The 18059-nt window shown below is 40.7% G+C and overlaps 1 protein-coding gene across 2 annotated transcripts in view; it reads right to left on the bottom strand.

Annotated features, from left to right (window-relative positions):
• Positions 1–833: 833 nt before the first annotated feature.
• LOC306960135 (actin nucleation-promoting factor WASL-like) overlaps positions 834–18059 on the bottom strand; it is a 32149-nt gene continuing 14923 nt past the window's right edge. The window contains exons 4-11 of one of the 2 annotated variants that reach the window (XM_079552473.1): positions 17616–17712; positions 14033–14056; positions 9992–10184; positions 9822–9864; positions 7187–7340; positions 3601–4136; positions 2344–2449; positions 834–1742 (exon numbers count right to left, since the gene is read on the bottom strand). In XM_079552473.1, the coding sequence (XP_079408599.1) occupies positions 1681–1742; positions 2344–2449; positions 3601–4136; positions 7187–7340; positions 9822–9864; positions 9992–10184; positions 14033–14056; positions 17616–17712 (1215 nt within the window). In that variant the 3' untranslated portion in view covers positions 834–1680. The remainder of the gene's footprint in view (positions 1743–2343; positions 2450–3600; positions 4137–7186; positions 7341–9821; positions 9865–9991; positions 10185–14032; positions 14057–17615; positions 17713–18059) is intronic. The other variant, XM_079552474.1, reaches the window with a different exon arrangement.

Genomic DNA, 18059 nt, shown 5'->3' with positions numbered 1-18059 from the left:
TTATCCCGAAAGATACAGACGGCGTCTCGTCACAGAAGGGGGCGTGGCTTCGCTGAGGGGTTAATAGAATCTTTAGAGAAATACAATTTTTCACTCTTTTCTGACATTTTCTGGTTGAATATGAACTTATTTATCACACATAAATAAAGTCAAGTGTAAATCGGGTCCATATGGATAATTTCTCACTGCAGATTGTTCAGCAGAAGTGAAAAAACGGCAGTTGTAGCTCGCACTAGCTAACCGCTAGCATAAGCCCGATGCTAACATGAAGCATCAAGTTTTTTTTTTTTTTTTTTTGTTTTTTTTTTAGCATTCTCCGTTATTCATATATTTATAGTCTGTTGAACCACTTTGCTTCTCTCCATGTCTTTGTATCTTTATTAGTAGGAAACTATATTCATAATTCAGCGTTTGTTAAAATAGTTTTGAATAATTAGAGAAAGTTTAACAAATGCTGAATTATATAGTTTTCTACTTAATAAAGAAACAAAGACATGGAGAGGAGCAAAGTGGTTTAACAGCCCATAAATACATAATAAATGTAGAATGCTAACTTGATGCTACATGTTAGCATCGGGCTAATGCTAACAGTTAGCTAGCACGAGCTACAACTGCCGTTTTTTCACTTCCACTGAACAATGTGCTGTGAGAAAATATCCATATGGGCCCGATTTACACTTGACTTTATTTATGTGTGATAAATGAGTTCATATTCCACCAGAAAATGGCTTAAAAGAGTGAAAAATTGTGTTTCTCTAAAGACTATTTCCCCCCTCGGCGAAGCCACGCCCCCTGCTATGGCGAGATGCCGCCTGTATCTATAGGTCTCCATTTCCATACAGTGTTACTCTGCAGTAAAGTAAAGTGCAACCAAAAAAAACAAAGTTTAACATTGTCAGGCAGATATCCGGTCAAAACACGAGGCCGCCTGTCCTGTACATTACGTAGTGTGTTTAACAAAATGTCCCAATGTCTATTGTCATTTATACGTGTGTGACATGTCATAATTATACAGCCCTGAAAATGTGTTCTTTTCAATTTGTGCAAAAATAGATTTGACTCAAATTTACAGTTAACAGAAAATGAAGCAAAATATGCCAAGGTTTTGTCATTCGTTTTAAGAAAATACTCAACTATAGGATCATTTTAATCACGTAAAAATATACTACAGAGAGAAGGGTATGAAAATAGTTTGTTTTTTCTTTCTCTTTCCTCTTAATGATGATGTGAAGGATTAGTGGGCAGTTGTTTAGTAAAGCTTTCCCTCGATCGCTCATCAAAATATTTTTTTTTTTACAAAGATCTGACCGACAAGTTGATTCAAAATTGCACATTCAGAAGAAAAATAGGACTGTGTTAGGTGCGAAGCGAAGACGGGATGAGTGACAGCTGGAGGTGACAAAAACAAGGAGAGTCGCGTGGGAAGAGGAACAAAAGCACTGCTAAGACCGGAGAATTTAGAAAAAACATGTTGAGATGAAATTAGGTATTGCACGGTTAATGGAGGAAAAAAAAAGACGTAATAAAGGCAACAGAAATATACAGCAACTGATAGAACATTTACATTGTATAATTTTGAAAGAATAGATTTGTTTTTGTTTTGTTTTTTTGTTTTTTTAAGAAAGACAAAGACAGTTTAGTGTCATGATCATCCTGGAAGTGAAAAAGAAAAAAAAAAGGCTAGTCTTCCCATTCGTCATCATCATCCTCATCATCCTCATCGTCATAGTCGTCATCGTCATCTGTGGAGACACAAAAAAAAAATGTATTATTTAATATACTTTTAAAAGAACCTGGAACACTGAATGTTAGACCATGTAGTTAAAGCAGCACTAAGTAACTCTTGCCCCTAGAGGCCATAAGCGCAACTGCAGGTGTCCTAGCAAGTTGCGATTATTGCGACATATTAATTGTCCGTGAGAGTAAATACTACTACTACTAAATACAGACAGAAAAGACAAAGAGAGAGAGGGATATTGTACATTCAATTACACAATGGAAATAATCTTTTTCACTCAAACTTGGATGTAAATAATGTTTAAATGGCGCCAGCCCACAGTTAGCTTTAACCGTTAGCCTGTTAGCTTCCTCTTCGTGATTCTATTAGTGTGTATTGGTGACTCCGACCCGCTGGCAGTCAAATTGCAATTGTGGTTTTCTGGCCAGAGACACACCAGGGGGAGATGAAAGACCGTCCAATCATCCCATTAACACTTGTATTACCCCCAGAGGGACTACGGAAAGGATTTATTAAGGTACTTACTTACTTAGTACTGCTTTAATGTTGATGCTATGCAATGATGGCGCCTGAAAAGCCAAATCAACAGAGAAACGTGGAAATACCTGAGGAGTGAATGGCCTTGCTCCTTTTCTGCATCACCTCCATCAGAGCCCCCACGATGCCAGCCGAGGGGGCGGGGGCGGCAGGGGAGTCTGCAGAGTCTTCCCTCTGTCAAATGCACAGCAGTTAGGAAACTGTCTCCGGTTTTGTGAAAAATCTGGTGACAGTAGTGACAGTCTGCCGGGAAAGATTGTGTGATGTGATGCTTTTCCATTAAATGCAACTCTAAAGCCGTTGTTCCACAGAGTATGACTCTGCCGCACACACTACGGTCTACGTGCTCGGATTGTCATGTATCGACTCAACTCAGAACATGCTTGTGTTTCTACTACACAGATCATCATTAAAAGTTTTGTAAGCCACAATGAGAACAAATGTGGACAAATGCTGCCTTCTGGTGGGGGTTATGGAATCAATCAGAGGTGCCAAGGCAAATAAAACAGACAAGAAACAGCTAAAATGTGAACTATGACGGTAAGCAACATGCAAATGATATGCTAACACCAGCTACAGTTGGGCTAACAGCAGCTAAATGCTAATATTGGCGAAGTCCCCTTTAAGAACAGCGGTATGATGTGATATATTAAATCCGTATGACCTGCATGTTATTAGTGATTGGCTGTCCTGCCTCAGAGGCCAGCGTCTGTTCACGTCACAGTTTATTGGCCACAGCCAGAGGTCACTCCCAAAACGTACACCTGGTCAGACCGGTTTGGCACTGGCCTTGACCCGGCACTGGGGTGAGTAGTGTCTGCCTGTGGAAAATGGGCTATAGACTCCCCACCCCACCCACTCCCCCCTACAGGTTACCCATATCTCTGAGTGAGTGAGAAGAATGTTGATAAAGCTGTTCATGACTTTTTCCAGAAATTAAATTTGTTTTGTCCTCCTCTAGTATCCTGTAAAAGCAGACATTAGTGGAAAACATATATTGTGTGATATGCATCCATGATCCAATAGTAAAGCATTCGTACCAGTTTCTTCTTGCAGGCTAGTTATTAGCATCATAAAGACTTTATCTTGACAGTAAAGCTCCCTAAAAGTTGTGATCCTAAACTGTCTCATGAAAAGCGCTTTGTGACCATGTCTGTGAAGGCGCTATAGATACAACTCTCTTTCTTCTTATCCTTGTAAAGAATTGGGAATGGGTTTGGACCACAACTAACAACCCAAATGTCCGCACTTCCACACACAGCCCTTAAAATCCTGACTTTTATGATATTGCAGCCATTGCATTGATATTTTGACCGCACACTCACTGTTTTGAGCTTCATTCCTTGTCTGATTTGGTCCAGGAGTGCGTCTCTACCCACTGACGACACCGGCCTCTCCTTCTGATCCACCTTCTTCAGCTGCGCGCCCTCCCGGATCTGGCTGAGCAGCGCCGACTTCCCCTCGCCACCGTTAGCCTCCATGCTGGGGGGCAGGCCAGGCGGGGCGGGCGGTGTGGGAGGTGGCGGGCCAGGCGGCGGTGGAGGAGGAGGTGGGGGCGGGGGGGCTCCGCCTGAAGAGGGCGGCATAGGTGGTGGCGGGGGAGGGCCCACGGGTAGAGAGGCGTGGGCAGGTGGGGGCGGCGGAGGCAGGGCACCGCGGCTGGGGGGCGGGGGTGGAGGAGCGCCCATGCCCGGTCGGCTGGGCGGGGGCGGTGGAGGGGCGGAGACAGGAGCTCTGGAGGGGGGAGGCGGGGGAGGAGCTCCTCGTCCGCCCCGTGCTGGGGGAGGAGGGGGAGGGGCAGAGCCGTGGTGAGGTGGAGGAGGAGGGGGGCCGCCACGGAACGGGGGAGGAGGAGGAGGAGCTGTGGGGGAGAAATAAAAACGGGTCAAGTCTTTATGTCGTTATTTACAGAACAAAGTATTTATATAACTCTAACTCCTATGTTATTATGTTTTATTATGAGGTATTACTGCAAAGTTCAAACTATTCATTTAACAAATCAGAAATGTATTACAGACCTAAACTTTTATGAATGCTCAAAATACAGATGCACCGAAATACAAACGGTATCGGGCATCGTAGCTACAAATATCCGATACTGAACCGATACCAGTTTTGGCTCTTACCGCTTTAAAAACACAACTGTCATTGACTAAATCTCAGAGAATATGGACATGCTGTATGTCATTTTGAAGCTAAGAACCTCGAGAATTCAGTTGTTGCGTTGGATTTAACCTCAGTAAATGTATTTTGGATCGCCGTGCAAAATGCCACGGCTAGCAACAGCATAGCATGCTAATGCTAACGAGAACTAATCAAGGCTGGGTCAGAAAGTAAGAATAGTAATAATAAAATAGTGGCCAAGTGGTTGTATTTAAGTTCATGAAATGATGTTAAAGAACGACTGAACATTTATTAAATGAAACCTAAAAGCCTGTCATGTAGCCAAGTATATAAAAAAAGGTCCAGTGATCCTTGTTAAATGTTTTTCCATTAGTTTATTAGTAGATAGGCTATAATTGATAATTGATCTGTAACATAATGACAAGAAAAGATAAGACTTTATTGATCTTAAAATGAAGTAAATAGGACCTTTCACTTTTGCACAAGCCACATTTAAAAGGTGCACTATGCAACTTTTTAGGTGAAAAAAAACCCTGAATATTTGCGCGAATTTGACCTTTTAATGACTCGGTGGCGTTATGGGTGCAGCATGGAAGCTTTGCTTTTCCTCACAGTGTCACATGACAGTCCAGGATCAATTGTTGTTAAGGGTTCAGAAACCCCAAAACAATTGATTCTGAAGCGTCATAGAGGCCATTGTGAGGGAACGCAAAGGTGCCATGCTGCACCCATAACGCCATTGAGTCATTAAGAGGTCAAATACAAGCAAATATCAAGTATTTTGTTTTCACATAAATAGTTCAATAGTGCACCTTGAAGAAAATCTCTTGGTATCGGTTAATATCAAACAGCAAAAACTCAAACCCCCAGTATCGGTATCAGTATCGGAAGCAAAAAAAGCTGGATCCGTGCATCTCTAGTTCAAAAACAGCCCAACAAACAAAAGCTGGTTGGTCCTTACTGTGCTTTTGGAAAGTGAGCAGGCAAAGTCAATTCAAAACACAAGCAAAACCAAAAAACATATTCCACGCCAGTCTAGACAACTTCCTTTTACCATATAAAAAAAAATCCCTGTGTCATGATGCTGCACGGGATCCTAACACGTATGTTGTATTAAAACTTAATCATGAGAGCAACTTGTTATTGCCAAATGAAAAATATCACTCGGCGCACACGTTCACACCTCCCAACACACCTGCAAGCCATGCCATCAAAAAGCCTCAGAATTCAGACATGCACCTTGTCCATGATACCCTTGCCATTACTCTAGATTAAACACAGCAATCTCAAGAATAAACACGGTCAGTATGAAACCTGGAAAGAAATAGCATAGATTCTTTTCTTTTGAGTGAGATAACACCTCGACATGCAGCCAAAATCAGGCCATGCGGAAAACCTACCACCCAACCTGGGGGGACCTAAGGACAAAATAATCACACTAGTTAGCTTGTGAACCCTTAGAATTCTGTATTATCTATCTAAAATCGTGTGCGTGCTTCTGCTCATGGTTAAACTGCCATATTTTTTCTGTGCAATACTCTATTGGTCACAAAAGAAAACATGTCGCCATTATGGAGGTCACTGATATTAGCCTGTCAACATAAGGGCTGGGTACCGTTAAACCAGACATGTCAAGCTGGCGGGACGGATTTAAGATTATTTAATCCGTCACAAAAAAGTAAGTCTCTGGCCCATTCCTGTGCAGAGTTATGATTTTAGGAAATAACCAGTGTGCTCATTCCAGCCACTAGAGGGCGATTTAGATTTTAAAAAAAGGAAAGAATTCCACACATGTCCAGCAGAGGGCACTGATGTTTATGACACAGGGTTGTAAAGTGTAGGTTGTTAAGTGTATGCTGTTGTTGTTTATTACAGTCCTGTCGGGCTTTTATCTCAAAATCTCAGCTCATAATTAATCATCTATTGGAAAAATGTCTTCTCTATAGTATTTTCATGTTAACATTACATGCGACCAACCGAGGAAGCTGGATTTCGGGCCAACAACCATGGATCTATTATATAAACCCAACAACCCAAATAATCCTGGTATTGGAAAAAATGTAGGCACTACCAGTATCTCCATCTATGTTTTGATGCTTTTGGTCCAGGAACAGCATTACAGGAAGTGACTTTGTTGTTTCAGCTCATATAAATGTTTTTTTTTTTTTTTTCCCGGCCATTTTCTTTTCCTATATTTCAAAAATGTTTGCCCAGTGTTTCCCTATTTTTCACACTTTTTTCTTATTTTGCCACCATTTTTTCTCGTTTTCTCGATTTCTTTCACTCATTTTTTGCTCATTTATTTATTTTTTACTAATATTTCCCCCATTTTCTGCCCCAATTATATATTTTTCCCCAAATTCTTCCCCATTTTACAAACATTTCTTGACATTGGAGATGAACCCAATATTGTAAATGAGTCGATCTTCCACACATTCTTCTTCTTACGATTCTTCTCTGTATCGTTCAGGTATCGGTATCAAAAACCAAGTATCGCATCGAAAAGAGCTTAAAGGTACCCAGCCCTGATGTCCTGTGTGTTGAGGCTAAAGGAGGAGTAGAAAGGGGCGAGCGTTCAGCAGTGAGTTCAAATGGCATCAGGCGAACTAGTCATTAGTATTTACCGCACCATGAGCAGCGGCACTACTTTGCAGGGAAAACGCTGTGTTTATCAAAGCACAGACTCCGCCCTCCCTACTCCCCCTTTGCTCTCTCACTTTTGACCAGTCTGTGAATGTGGGTGGAGTTACGTGTTTACTTCCACTTTAATCCGAATTTACGTCTTACCTTGTCTTCTGAACTCATTTTTGACAGCCTCGACTCCTCCGCTCTTCTCAATAAAATCATAGATCACTTTGGAGGTCTCTTTATCCTTGAGGTCAGTTTCCGAGATGCCGCACATGTCAAACAGATTCTTCAGCTCGGGGTCCAAATTGTTGAGCTAAATATAAAACACATATGAAACGTCAGTTAAATCTACTGATGATGATGATGATGATGATGGTGGTGGTACCTCGTTTACTCATTTAGTGACTCAGAACAACAGTGCATTGTGATCGGGTCATGTGTGTGGGTGTAAAATGGGTCATAACAAAAACAGTATTGCATAAATGTGCATCATTATTAAGCCTCAGAGGCCACATCAACTTTGTTATGCTTCCCAATAGATTTCAGTGCCAGTACCTCGGGCTGCACAATTACATTATAATTTTGATATTTGCAAATTGAAAAAACAGCATTTATCTCCCTCTTCAACTGAAATATTGAGGAAAACCGAGTAAAAAAATACAGGTGCTCGTTATGGCTGAAAGATATATCGTTATCAGATTTATATCGAGATATGAACAATCAAAATATTAAAATTGAAAAAGCAAGATATAAACGATACAGATTTTCATCACTATAACTGCACTATTTTGTATTCTGATTTTATTTTTCTGAAAAATGGTTAGTTTTCACCTAACCCATAGTTATATTGTATCGATATCGATATATCTGGCATGAATATCGAGATGTGAAATTTTGTCCATATCGTTCAGCCCTAGCGCTCGTCATATAAATACAATATCATGAAAAAGTGCATTTACTTCTGTTATTCAACTTAAAGTGTGAAACTAATATATGATATCGACTCATTACATGCAAAGCGACCTATGTCAAGCCTTTGTTTGTTATAATTTTGATGATTATGGTTTACAGTCCATTTTTTAATCATTCTAGTTTTCTGATATTTTTAATTTGGGTTTTGTACAAGCTGATAATAATCAAAATGATAACAAATAAAGGCTTGACATATCTCTATCTTTGCATGTAATGAGTCTACATCATATATTAGTGTCACAGTTTAAAGGCACACTGCGTAACATTTTGAACTCTACTGTTGCCATCAGTACAAAACATGTTCCCAATGAGCAGCTCCACATAGAAAAATGCTATTTCTGCATTGGAAAATCAAAGAGTGGATCTGGATGAGAACATAACCTGTTTAAATCTCGAATTCTGCCGACTTTAGTCACATCTCCAGGGAGACGAGCTGGAGACACACCCACTCCCGGTAAACTTACAGTCATGTCTTAGGATAGCTAGACACACATGTTTTTTTGTACATTTATGAGGTATTTTTCTATGATGATAATACTGTCATAAAATAAATGCTTGTATTTCAATTATACTGATTTGGTAAAACTCTACATAGTGTGGCTTTAAGTTGAATAGCAGAAGTAAATGCACTTTTTCATGATATTACAATTATACGATGAGCACCTGTAGCAGGCACTGAATGACAGACTTAACTGGAAATGACAGACAGGGCCATGTGCAACATATATCAATCAATAAAGAATTGCAAATGAGGCAATTTGTATCACATTTCTTTTAAAGTTCTAATTCTAAAACGTTTCCATCAAAACCAGACAGAACTATTAAAAACAAGAGCTTGTCCTTTACATAGAGAACAGTCTCCTTTTGCTTTTGTAACATGTAGAAGGATAATAAGAGTAATGCTGCCCTCTATGGTCTGAATTGTAGATACCACTTATATGGTTTTAATCCATATCCATCAGAAGTTCAGCAACTCAGTTTGGAGCAGACTTTGATCTGGCAGGAGAACTCTGACTTATTATCACTCCATTCTGTTCTATTTGATCATCCTCCCGGTGGTGTTTAGATGCTTAGACTAGTGTCGAGATATGAAATACAGTCTCAGTATTCAGTCCCGAATATGGGGTGTGTGCTGCCCTCTGTTGGTGAAGGCAACGTCAGGCCTGGTATTTTCCTGCATCTTACTTTTCCATATTTCAAATAGTTGTATCTTGTTCAAATGGAAAATGTTTAATTGTTTGGAGGATAGTATAGATTTGGGCACATATATAATGTTCCCATTTCCTTCAGTCTTAAGTCTGGTTCGTCTCTGTTCAGATGAAATCCTTGAAAGCTCAAATATCGAATTATCTAAAGCCCTTTTGATAGATTTTCATATTTCTCGGCTGGGGCTGGAGTCGAGTCCGTTGACCTGGACAACCTCCTAATCATCCTCCAGCTGAGGCCATAATTACTGACGAATGACGAGGCTTTTTGGGAAAGAGTCCAAGGATTATGCAGATACAGGTCAACTCGTAAATCTCCCTGTGCAGTGGTTGTGATGTCCATAATAAGACTCACAAAAGTACACAGTCTTATGGGTGATCAGAAACACACACGGGCGCCGGTAACTGTGGCAAACTGTGTTCAGATGCATTAGATTTGATATTAGGGTGTGGTGTGTTTTGCATAGTTTCTTTTGTCAGAAAGTATTTATTGCTACGGTAATCAGCACTAGGCCTTAGTGCATGAGTTAAATCAAGCTGCCACTTGAAAAGGAAGATAATTACATGGTGGCTCCTGGTTTGCAATGTTTGAGAAGCGTCATCAAAAGTATACTCACATCAAAACCTGTGTTTGGATCCCAGCCGACATGGCCTATGTGCCTGAGAAGAAAATGTGAACAATCTTAATTGAGGCAACAAAATGATATATTTTCCCCTTGACTTTAGTTAAAGCAGACGTAAAAGTCACAAAAATGAATCTACTTTGCAAGAGGCTGGTTGGTCTTACTGGAAGTTACTGGGAGTGCCTATGTCCGCCTTGGTCAGTTTCTTCTTCTTGTTGCCGCCTTTGGGCTTCCTCTCTCTCTTGGGGAAGGCCGAGGGCACGATGTTGTTCATCTGATGACTGTTGTTATGGAAACGCGAAACGGTGCTGATCTCTGGGTTTTTGATGTCAACTGTGGCCATTGGCAAAGACGGACCTAAGGAAGAAAAAGAGTCACTTAAGTTAATCAAAAAGACTGATACAGTGCGGTTTGATAACTATTCTCTTTGGAAAGAGATGATGCAATTTAAAAAATGTAAAAAAACGTTGCATCTTTTCTGAAAATACAATTTTAGACGTTTCCTGTCAAACAGTGATGCCAGTCTGGACACAGGGGTTCAGTTTCAATAGACATTTACTTACATCTTTAGATTTTCATGGCAATATTGACATTTTTGTCTATGGATTTTTCCATTGGTGACTCAACAACACTGGGTTTCATCCCGACCCTGGAAAATATTAAGACTTATGAAGCAAAACTAGCTAAAAACAGCCTGGCCGATCTTACTCCTCCCCTCATTCGCAGAACTTAAAAACGTATTTGCGGACGAGAGGAACGACATGAGCTGATGAAGTGTCTTGGATGACAGACAAAAGGTCTGAAAAATAAATTTGCGCTGTAAATGCCATGCTCTGTGTTCATCTCCAACATAATATCACTGATTACTTGTACATGGTGTACTGTACTTAGGGTCTGAACCACCTCGGAACCTGAGATCCTCAGGGAGGGGTCTCCTGGTGGTTCCCAGAGTCAATAATAAACACGGTGAGGCTGCATTTCAGGTTCATGCAGCAAAAGTCTGGAACAGCCTCAGTGAGGATCTGAGACAGGCCTCAACCCCGAGTACTCTTAAGTCCAGGCTGAAAGGACACTTTTTTTTACTGCTGTCTATGGAGATTGACTTCTTTTTTTTAATGTAATTGTAACAAATGATTTGTTTTATTGATTTTCATTGTGTTTATAATGCTTTTTATTGTGTTTTTACTGTGCTTTTTGTTACTGTGAGGCACATTGAGTTGTCATGTACATGAAATGTGCCATACAAATAAACTTGCCTTGCCTACTTATGTACAAACACTACTGTTTGTACTAAATGTTTGGGGTCACTTAAAATGTCCTTAATTTTAAAAGAAAAGCCCTGCTTTTTTCAATGCGGTTAACATTAAATTAATCAGAAATACAGTCTAGACATTGTTAATGTTGTGAATGCCTTCGTTCTCCTATTCTCGCTGGAAGCGGTTGATTTTTAATTGAAGACCTACATAGGTTTGCAGAGGCACATTTCTAGCAACCATCGCTCCAGTGTCTCATGGTACATTGTGTTGGCTAATGTTAAAGGTAACTGATGATTAGAAAACACTCATTATGTTAGCACTGCTGAAAACCTCTGAGCTGATGAGAGAAGATGTATGGCCTGGTTGACTCCAAACTTTTGACCGGTAATGAATGAATGAATGAATAAATGATGGAAGGGCCTTTATGTAATTCGTACAAGGAAGTTACGATCACATGCGGACGAGTGTTTGGCCTCTTACAACAAACAGCCCATAGATGCCCACATGTGACATCGAGTGAACATCTAAATCTTGCTGCTACATCAACGAAATTATGAGAGGGGAATTCTGCAGAACTCCATGTCACCACCTGCACATTTCTCATCCATTGTTTACCATTACACATACCTTTGTTTCTCTGTCTGTACGGACTTTGGGGGACTTTGGATGGCGAAGGTGAAGCCGACCTACTCCGCCTCCCTCTAACCCTGTCCCATATACGCCCACAGTCCCGTTTGGGGCTGGCTCTGGCATTCAAAAGCACATTTCCAACCAACTCATCCGATCGGACCGAGACGCAGCCCCTTCGATCAGACAGTGAGGAATAAAGTTCGTCCTGGGGCAGAACCAGGCAGTGAAGAGAAGACAAGCAGCTCCCAGGTCCCAAATGTCCATAATGCAAGGGCCTGGTGCCTGTCCCATCGGAACCCAAGTCCTCAGATGGGGCGGACAGGAAAGTGGTGCAGAACATCATCGTAGCCAAACAAGAAAATGGAGGCGGGGGTGCCAAGAATGTTGGAGAAAATGAGAAAAGCAATCACGTTTTTAAGATTCCAACACCCCAAGGTCGGTATGTTGGAAACAAAGTTGTTCCAAGGTTGAGAAATTGATTGGTTTACATCTTCTTGGGACGTCCAATCAAGTCGATCCAGATTCTAGTTGCGAATGCCCAACTGTCCAAGCACTCTGACTTCATCGTCGCCAGCGTCTTGTATAACGTGTCCTCTTCGCCTCTTCATCCGTTCCCCTGGCGATGCCTCTCATTGGGCTGCATTGTTTGACCACGATGCTCAGACTGTCTCGCTGTGATCATTTCTGCCACTACTATAAACAACGGTTGTCTCCTCCCTTTCCCCGGGGCAAATGGATGTAATCCCAGCAAACGATTTGTGGATTTAGTGGCACATTTTTTACGTAACTATAGATTATGACCCAGTGGTGCATAATCCCCGCGGTAATCTGAGTGGTTTCTGAAACTAGATGAATATGCAATGGAGGGCGGGAAAGGCAGACATTACTAAGAGCGTGGGTTAAGTGGGGACAGGGGTGCGTTGGAAAGGGCAGTAGGGAAACAGACAATATGCGTCAGTCTCATTTTATAACTTGAGATTACATTGTGGGCACTTTTTAATGCAATTTCATTAACAGTTGTGTCGATAGGTTTACACACCCTGGTGGATTTTTGGCCATCTCTCTCTTCTCTCATGGTCAGTGATGTTGTGAAGCCACTTATTGTGAAAAAAAAAACACCATAACAAAACAAAATACCAAAATGACCCTTCACAGTATGGTGCGTTTTTCATGGCCTATGATGAAAAGTGCACCAGATCTACTGTGAAATATGGAGGTGGTTCCCTGACACCACTGGCTCCAGCAGAATAAAGTGAAGGTCCTCCTGTTAGAGGCCACCTCAATATCACTGAACCACCGTGGGGAGAGCTCAAAAGTGCAGTTCATGCAAAAGAGCCCAGGAACTTACAGGAACTGGAGGCTTTTTGCCAAGAAGAATGGGTCGCTTTACCATTAGATTATATACAGAACCTTCTCCACAACTACCACAAAAGACTCCAGGCTGTAATTATTTGTATTGACCTTTATTTAACCAGGATAGTCCCACTGAGATTAAGAATCTCTTTTTCAGGGGAGTCCTGACCCCAGAGGGGAACCTATTGTACATGTTTTAGTGGTAGGGGAAACCGGAGTACCTGGAGGAAACCTACGCAGACAGCTGTGAAGCACGAGCACTAACCGCTGCGCTACCGTGCTGCCCATTGATGCTAAAGGGGGAGTGTTCGGGAAAGTGATGTCATATCGCTAAGCATTATTTGCCTGGTTAACTTTTCGCATGGATTTTGGGACCAATCACAGAATGGATAAAGAAATGCTGAACTATAATTACGGTGCAGTGGACAGATCTACATCGAGACGCTAGATTTAGGACTTCATTTACTAAGATACACAACTCCAGACAGTGTTTTATATTCATAACAAATGGAGAGTTCCAAGCCAATAGCTCTGAGCACATTTAGGTAACTGTATCTTACTACAATACAAAGATTACTGGAAATAAACCTAAAATCTCTGTAATGATAACTTGGATTAGTCCTGTGGATCAATGCGAGCGTTTTCTGCTTGGGTGAGTGCGCCTGGACAACGGCAGATGGACGAGCCCGGGTAATATTCCAGTCAGAAGTTGACATCATTTGGAAACAAACCAGCTCCTGATAAAAGACACTTTGACGTGATCACTGATTTACAGGATCACTGAGTTACATGACAAATACTGGATGGACACCTCTTACATGGACAGAGTTCCTGCAAACTTTGTAATGTGAAATGTTTAAACATTTGAGGACCTTGAAAGGTGGACCACACGCACCTCCAGAAGATCTCAAATCAACTGTGCGACAAGTACATTGTACGAAAATAAAATAATGGTGTGGAACGTACCATTGGGAGGGTCGCGTCTCTTCTCTGTGAACACAGACAAATTCATCTGTTATAATTTGTTCTGTTTTGACTTAATTTTAGAGGAAAGCCATTTGAGTTGTTAGAAATGGAGAAAGAAGTTTGTCTTTTGAGTTCAGAGTGAAGCGACATACGGAAGAAGTGACAGGAATTAAAAGAACGGTTTAGTGATGCGATTAGGAGCCGATAAAAAAGGCAAAGTTTGAAAATAGGATGTCACTAATGAGGAGAGAGGTTGTAATCAGGACTGTAATCAGGACTGAACAAATGTGGAACAATGTCTGAGTGCAAGTTTTCTGACTGGATCTGGACTGAAGACTCTGGATGACTTAAAAAAAAAATGTATATCTATTTTAATCTTTTACATGTATGCCCTTATAGCCTTCCAAACAATGGCAATAAACATTATTCTGATTCTGATAGATGTAAATCCACTAAAAAAATAATTATTATTTTGTTGCCTCGAGAGGTTATCATTTTACCAAAAATAATTGCAGCCTTTGCAATTTTCTAATTAAGGCGAGACACTGCAGGTGAACAGGGAACTTTTTTTTAGAGATACCAACTTGAAACTTTTGCTGAAGATCAACGATATAACCACGAGAAAAATGTATTGCACTTTTCTTTTGTCATTTTATCTTTTCATTTAAATAAATAGAGGTCGTTTTTTTAAGATTGCTGGGGATTTTTATTAGTGATTCAATCATAGTTTCAGACGTTAGCATTAGCATACTGTTGCTAGCCGCTGTATTTTGCGCGGTGATCAAAAATACAATCGCATCTAAAACTAAGTGATTTAATTCCCCAGGTTCTGTGCTTCAAAATGATATTGTAGTTGCAGAGGAACTCATGCAAAAAACGGGATATCTCTTTCACTTTCGGTCCCGGAGTTATCGTCCTATAGCCGATATTGTAAAATCCCCAAATATCGGCCCTATATATTGGCTGGCCGATATATCAGCCGACCTCTAAAAACTATTAATATATCAATCAGATTTAAATCTCTGGTTTTATTTTGCTGACATATTAATTCCAATGTTTTTTCAGAGGAGATTTTGAATAGGCTTTAAAGGGACAACACAGAGTTTAAAAATGTTAAAAATAAGTATTTTCCTCCCCCTACATGTTCCAACAATGAGAGTGAGCCCAGACCTGTTCACCACAACTGCCTCTAAAATCCTGCACTGTCACTCAAAAAGGTGTTAATTCGGGTCCGAAGTGCCGTCATGCACGAGCTTAATATAGAAGCTGCAGTTACGTGTATGACCTGAGGTGGCAGTAGTGAGTATAAAATGGCCAACTTGCATCTAGCCCCTTTAAAAAAGAAACAAAAGAAAAAAAATCTGTACAAATTTGGCTTTTTCTTGCCTTTCAAAGCTCAATAAATCAGTCTAGGAATGAGATAAAGATCCCCCTAAAAACTTCAAAATATTGTTGAGTACAATAGGATAAGGATAGGAAAGTCTGTAGGAGACACTAAAGTGGAAATCCTGATCAAAGGAATGGAATGAAAACACATTTTGAGTAAACAGACTGTAAATATGCACGTGCATATTTCTCCCATCTAGAAAAGCGGCAGCCTCGCAGGACAAAAATGCTCTCTAGCAGACAAAATGTAAAAAAATAAGCATGTTAAAGGTTAGGTTTTGTCTTTTTTTTTTTACTCAGATGTTAAGGGAAAAAACTGGCAAAAGTCTTGACATTGAAAGACATATAATGTGAGCTACACTAAAATGTACAGTGATATGCTTGTGTGCTTCAAAAACTAACTTAGGCAATAAAATGATAATAGCTTTTCCATTTTTATTATTATTATTCTAAAAAAAAAGGATTAGGCTGTCTAAATAATTTGCCAGAACTATTTGCAAAATGTGAGTGCGAGTTTGTCTATATATACATCTAGTGCTGGAGTTTGTGTCGTAGATGTGGGCAAAGAAGTCGCCAAAGCAGAGAGAAACTTCAATCCGTCGATGGGCTGAGTTTTCAATGACACAGCGTCAGAACTCAAAGGCCAAGCAAGATGAGAGCAGAGCGTCCAATCAGAAGAGAGAGGGCAAACATGAATCAGGACAATCTACTAGAGAGGTCAAGACGTGCCCCAAGAGAGAAGGCGGCACAGAGGCAGCGGCCGATGAAAAGTTTCATTAGGGAAGCGACGATAAAAGGCAAAGGGAAGCGCCGGTGTGTTCGTGCATGAGAGCCCCATGTGCTGTAACTGTAATCAATATTAGCAAATCCCCCAAAGAATAACAGGGAATACAAATGGTGCTATGGTCACAGACAGTGGTTGTAAAAAGCATCACCCTACAATGTATATGGCATACGAGGCGGAGTCTATTATGGGACCAAACCAGGTCAGGACTGAAGCATGAGAACCAAGAAAAACAAAGCCGTGAACCAGAAGAAGCCCATGTTACACCCAGTGGGGAGGGTGGTCAGGTCGACTGCCATGGAAGGATTAGCTCCATTTCCCTGCATTTTGTTGTAAGACTGAATGTGTGCTGCCCCCTGTGGACTGGTCAGGGTAGTAAACACTTTGGATGAAATGGTTGGTTTAGTAATTATGCTATGAAGTGTCGTTTACCATAAGTTAAGAGACAACAGAGAAAAGAGAAAGCAGACGAAGCTTGACAAAACGGTTTGCAGCATTTTCAATACATGACTCAGGTCCACATAAGATGCCAATATTTTAAACCAGGGGTGTCAAACTCATTTTGGGTCGCGGGCCGAAATTCAGCTCCCACGACAGGTATATAATATAATAGAGAATATTTTTCCTAGAAATGAATAATAATAAGCTGTGATTTGGTCAAAGCTCCAACTTGACTGTAGCTTCGGCTTGTATTGCACTTTACAAACCTGTGTCACAAGGTCCTCAAAGTACTACATAGTAGTCATTATTCATTCTCTCTCATTTCTCTCTCTCCACACTCTGTGGTGCTAAGCTGTTATTGAAGCCACAGCCGCCCTGGGGCAGACTGTCCATTTACTACGTGGCTATAGAATGTGTTGTTAATATCCTGAGCTCTCATTATGCTCTTTTTTTCCTCAAATACTCTGGAATTTATGCTCTACAGCAGTGGTTCTCAACCTGGGGGTCAGGATCCCCAAAGGGGTCGCGAGACAAATTTGGTGGGTCACCAGATCATGTTGATAAATTACATATTTTTATTGGCATATAATGTAATATTTTATTGTAGCATGTGTGTGCTATTTTACCAGAGTGTGATTAATTGTTAGTAATTTGATGAATTTCATTTTAGCCATTTGGTTCTTTTCTTTGTTTTTTCAGAATTATGTAGGCTAATGTGCCTATTTCTCACGATGTGACCAGGGCGGGGGTCACAACTGTTATAATGGGGGTCACGGCTCCCAAAGGTTGACAACCACAGCTGTAGAGCCGGGGCCGGATTAAATCATCTCGCGGGCCGGCCGTATGTTTGACACCCCTGCTTTAAACTAAACCTATTATATTTCCAAACCACATTGTTCATGTAGTGAATGTCAAACCAGTAGCGTAAGCTTGAAGAACAGAGTTAGTTAGTGAAGTTTGTTGAATTGTTACCAGTTTTCCTCTGTCTTCTCCCGACGAGGTCTGCCACATTTCGGCGAAACTGCTTTGCCTCCTCTTCACTGGCGAAGTTTAGACCCACTTGGCAAGACTACAGGCGCAAAAGAGAATATGGTTAATGCTTTCTGACTTTTACAATACAGAATACATATTACAGAAGGAAAGGTTTTGTGAGGCGCAATGAGATCAATGTGGACAAATACTGCCTTTTGGTGGAATTAAGGAATTATTAAGAGGTGCCAAGGCTAAAGGGACTAGATGGAAGTTGTCATTTTTATACTTCCTACTGCCACCTCAGGTCTTATGTGTAATTGCAGTTGCTATATTAAAGGGATATTTCAGGATTTTTGACATAGGACTTGTTGATTTCAAGAGATTTTCTTTTTGTAGTTCATGCAGTTTTTCTTGAAGAGTTTCGTGGCGCTAGGCTAGTGCAAG

The sequence above is a fragment of the Gobius niger genome, assembly GCF_951799975.1.
Source record: "Gobius niger genome assembly, chromosome: 2".
Lineage (NCBI taxonomy): Eukaryota > Metazoa > Chordata > Actinopteri > Gobiiformes > Gobiidae > Gobius > Gobius niger.
This window is presented reverse-complemented; position numbering and strand designations above follow the sequence as displayed.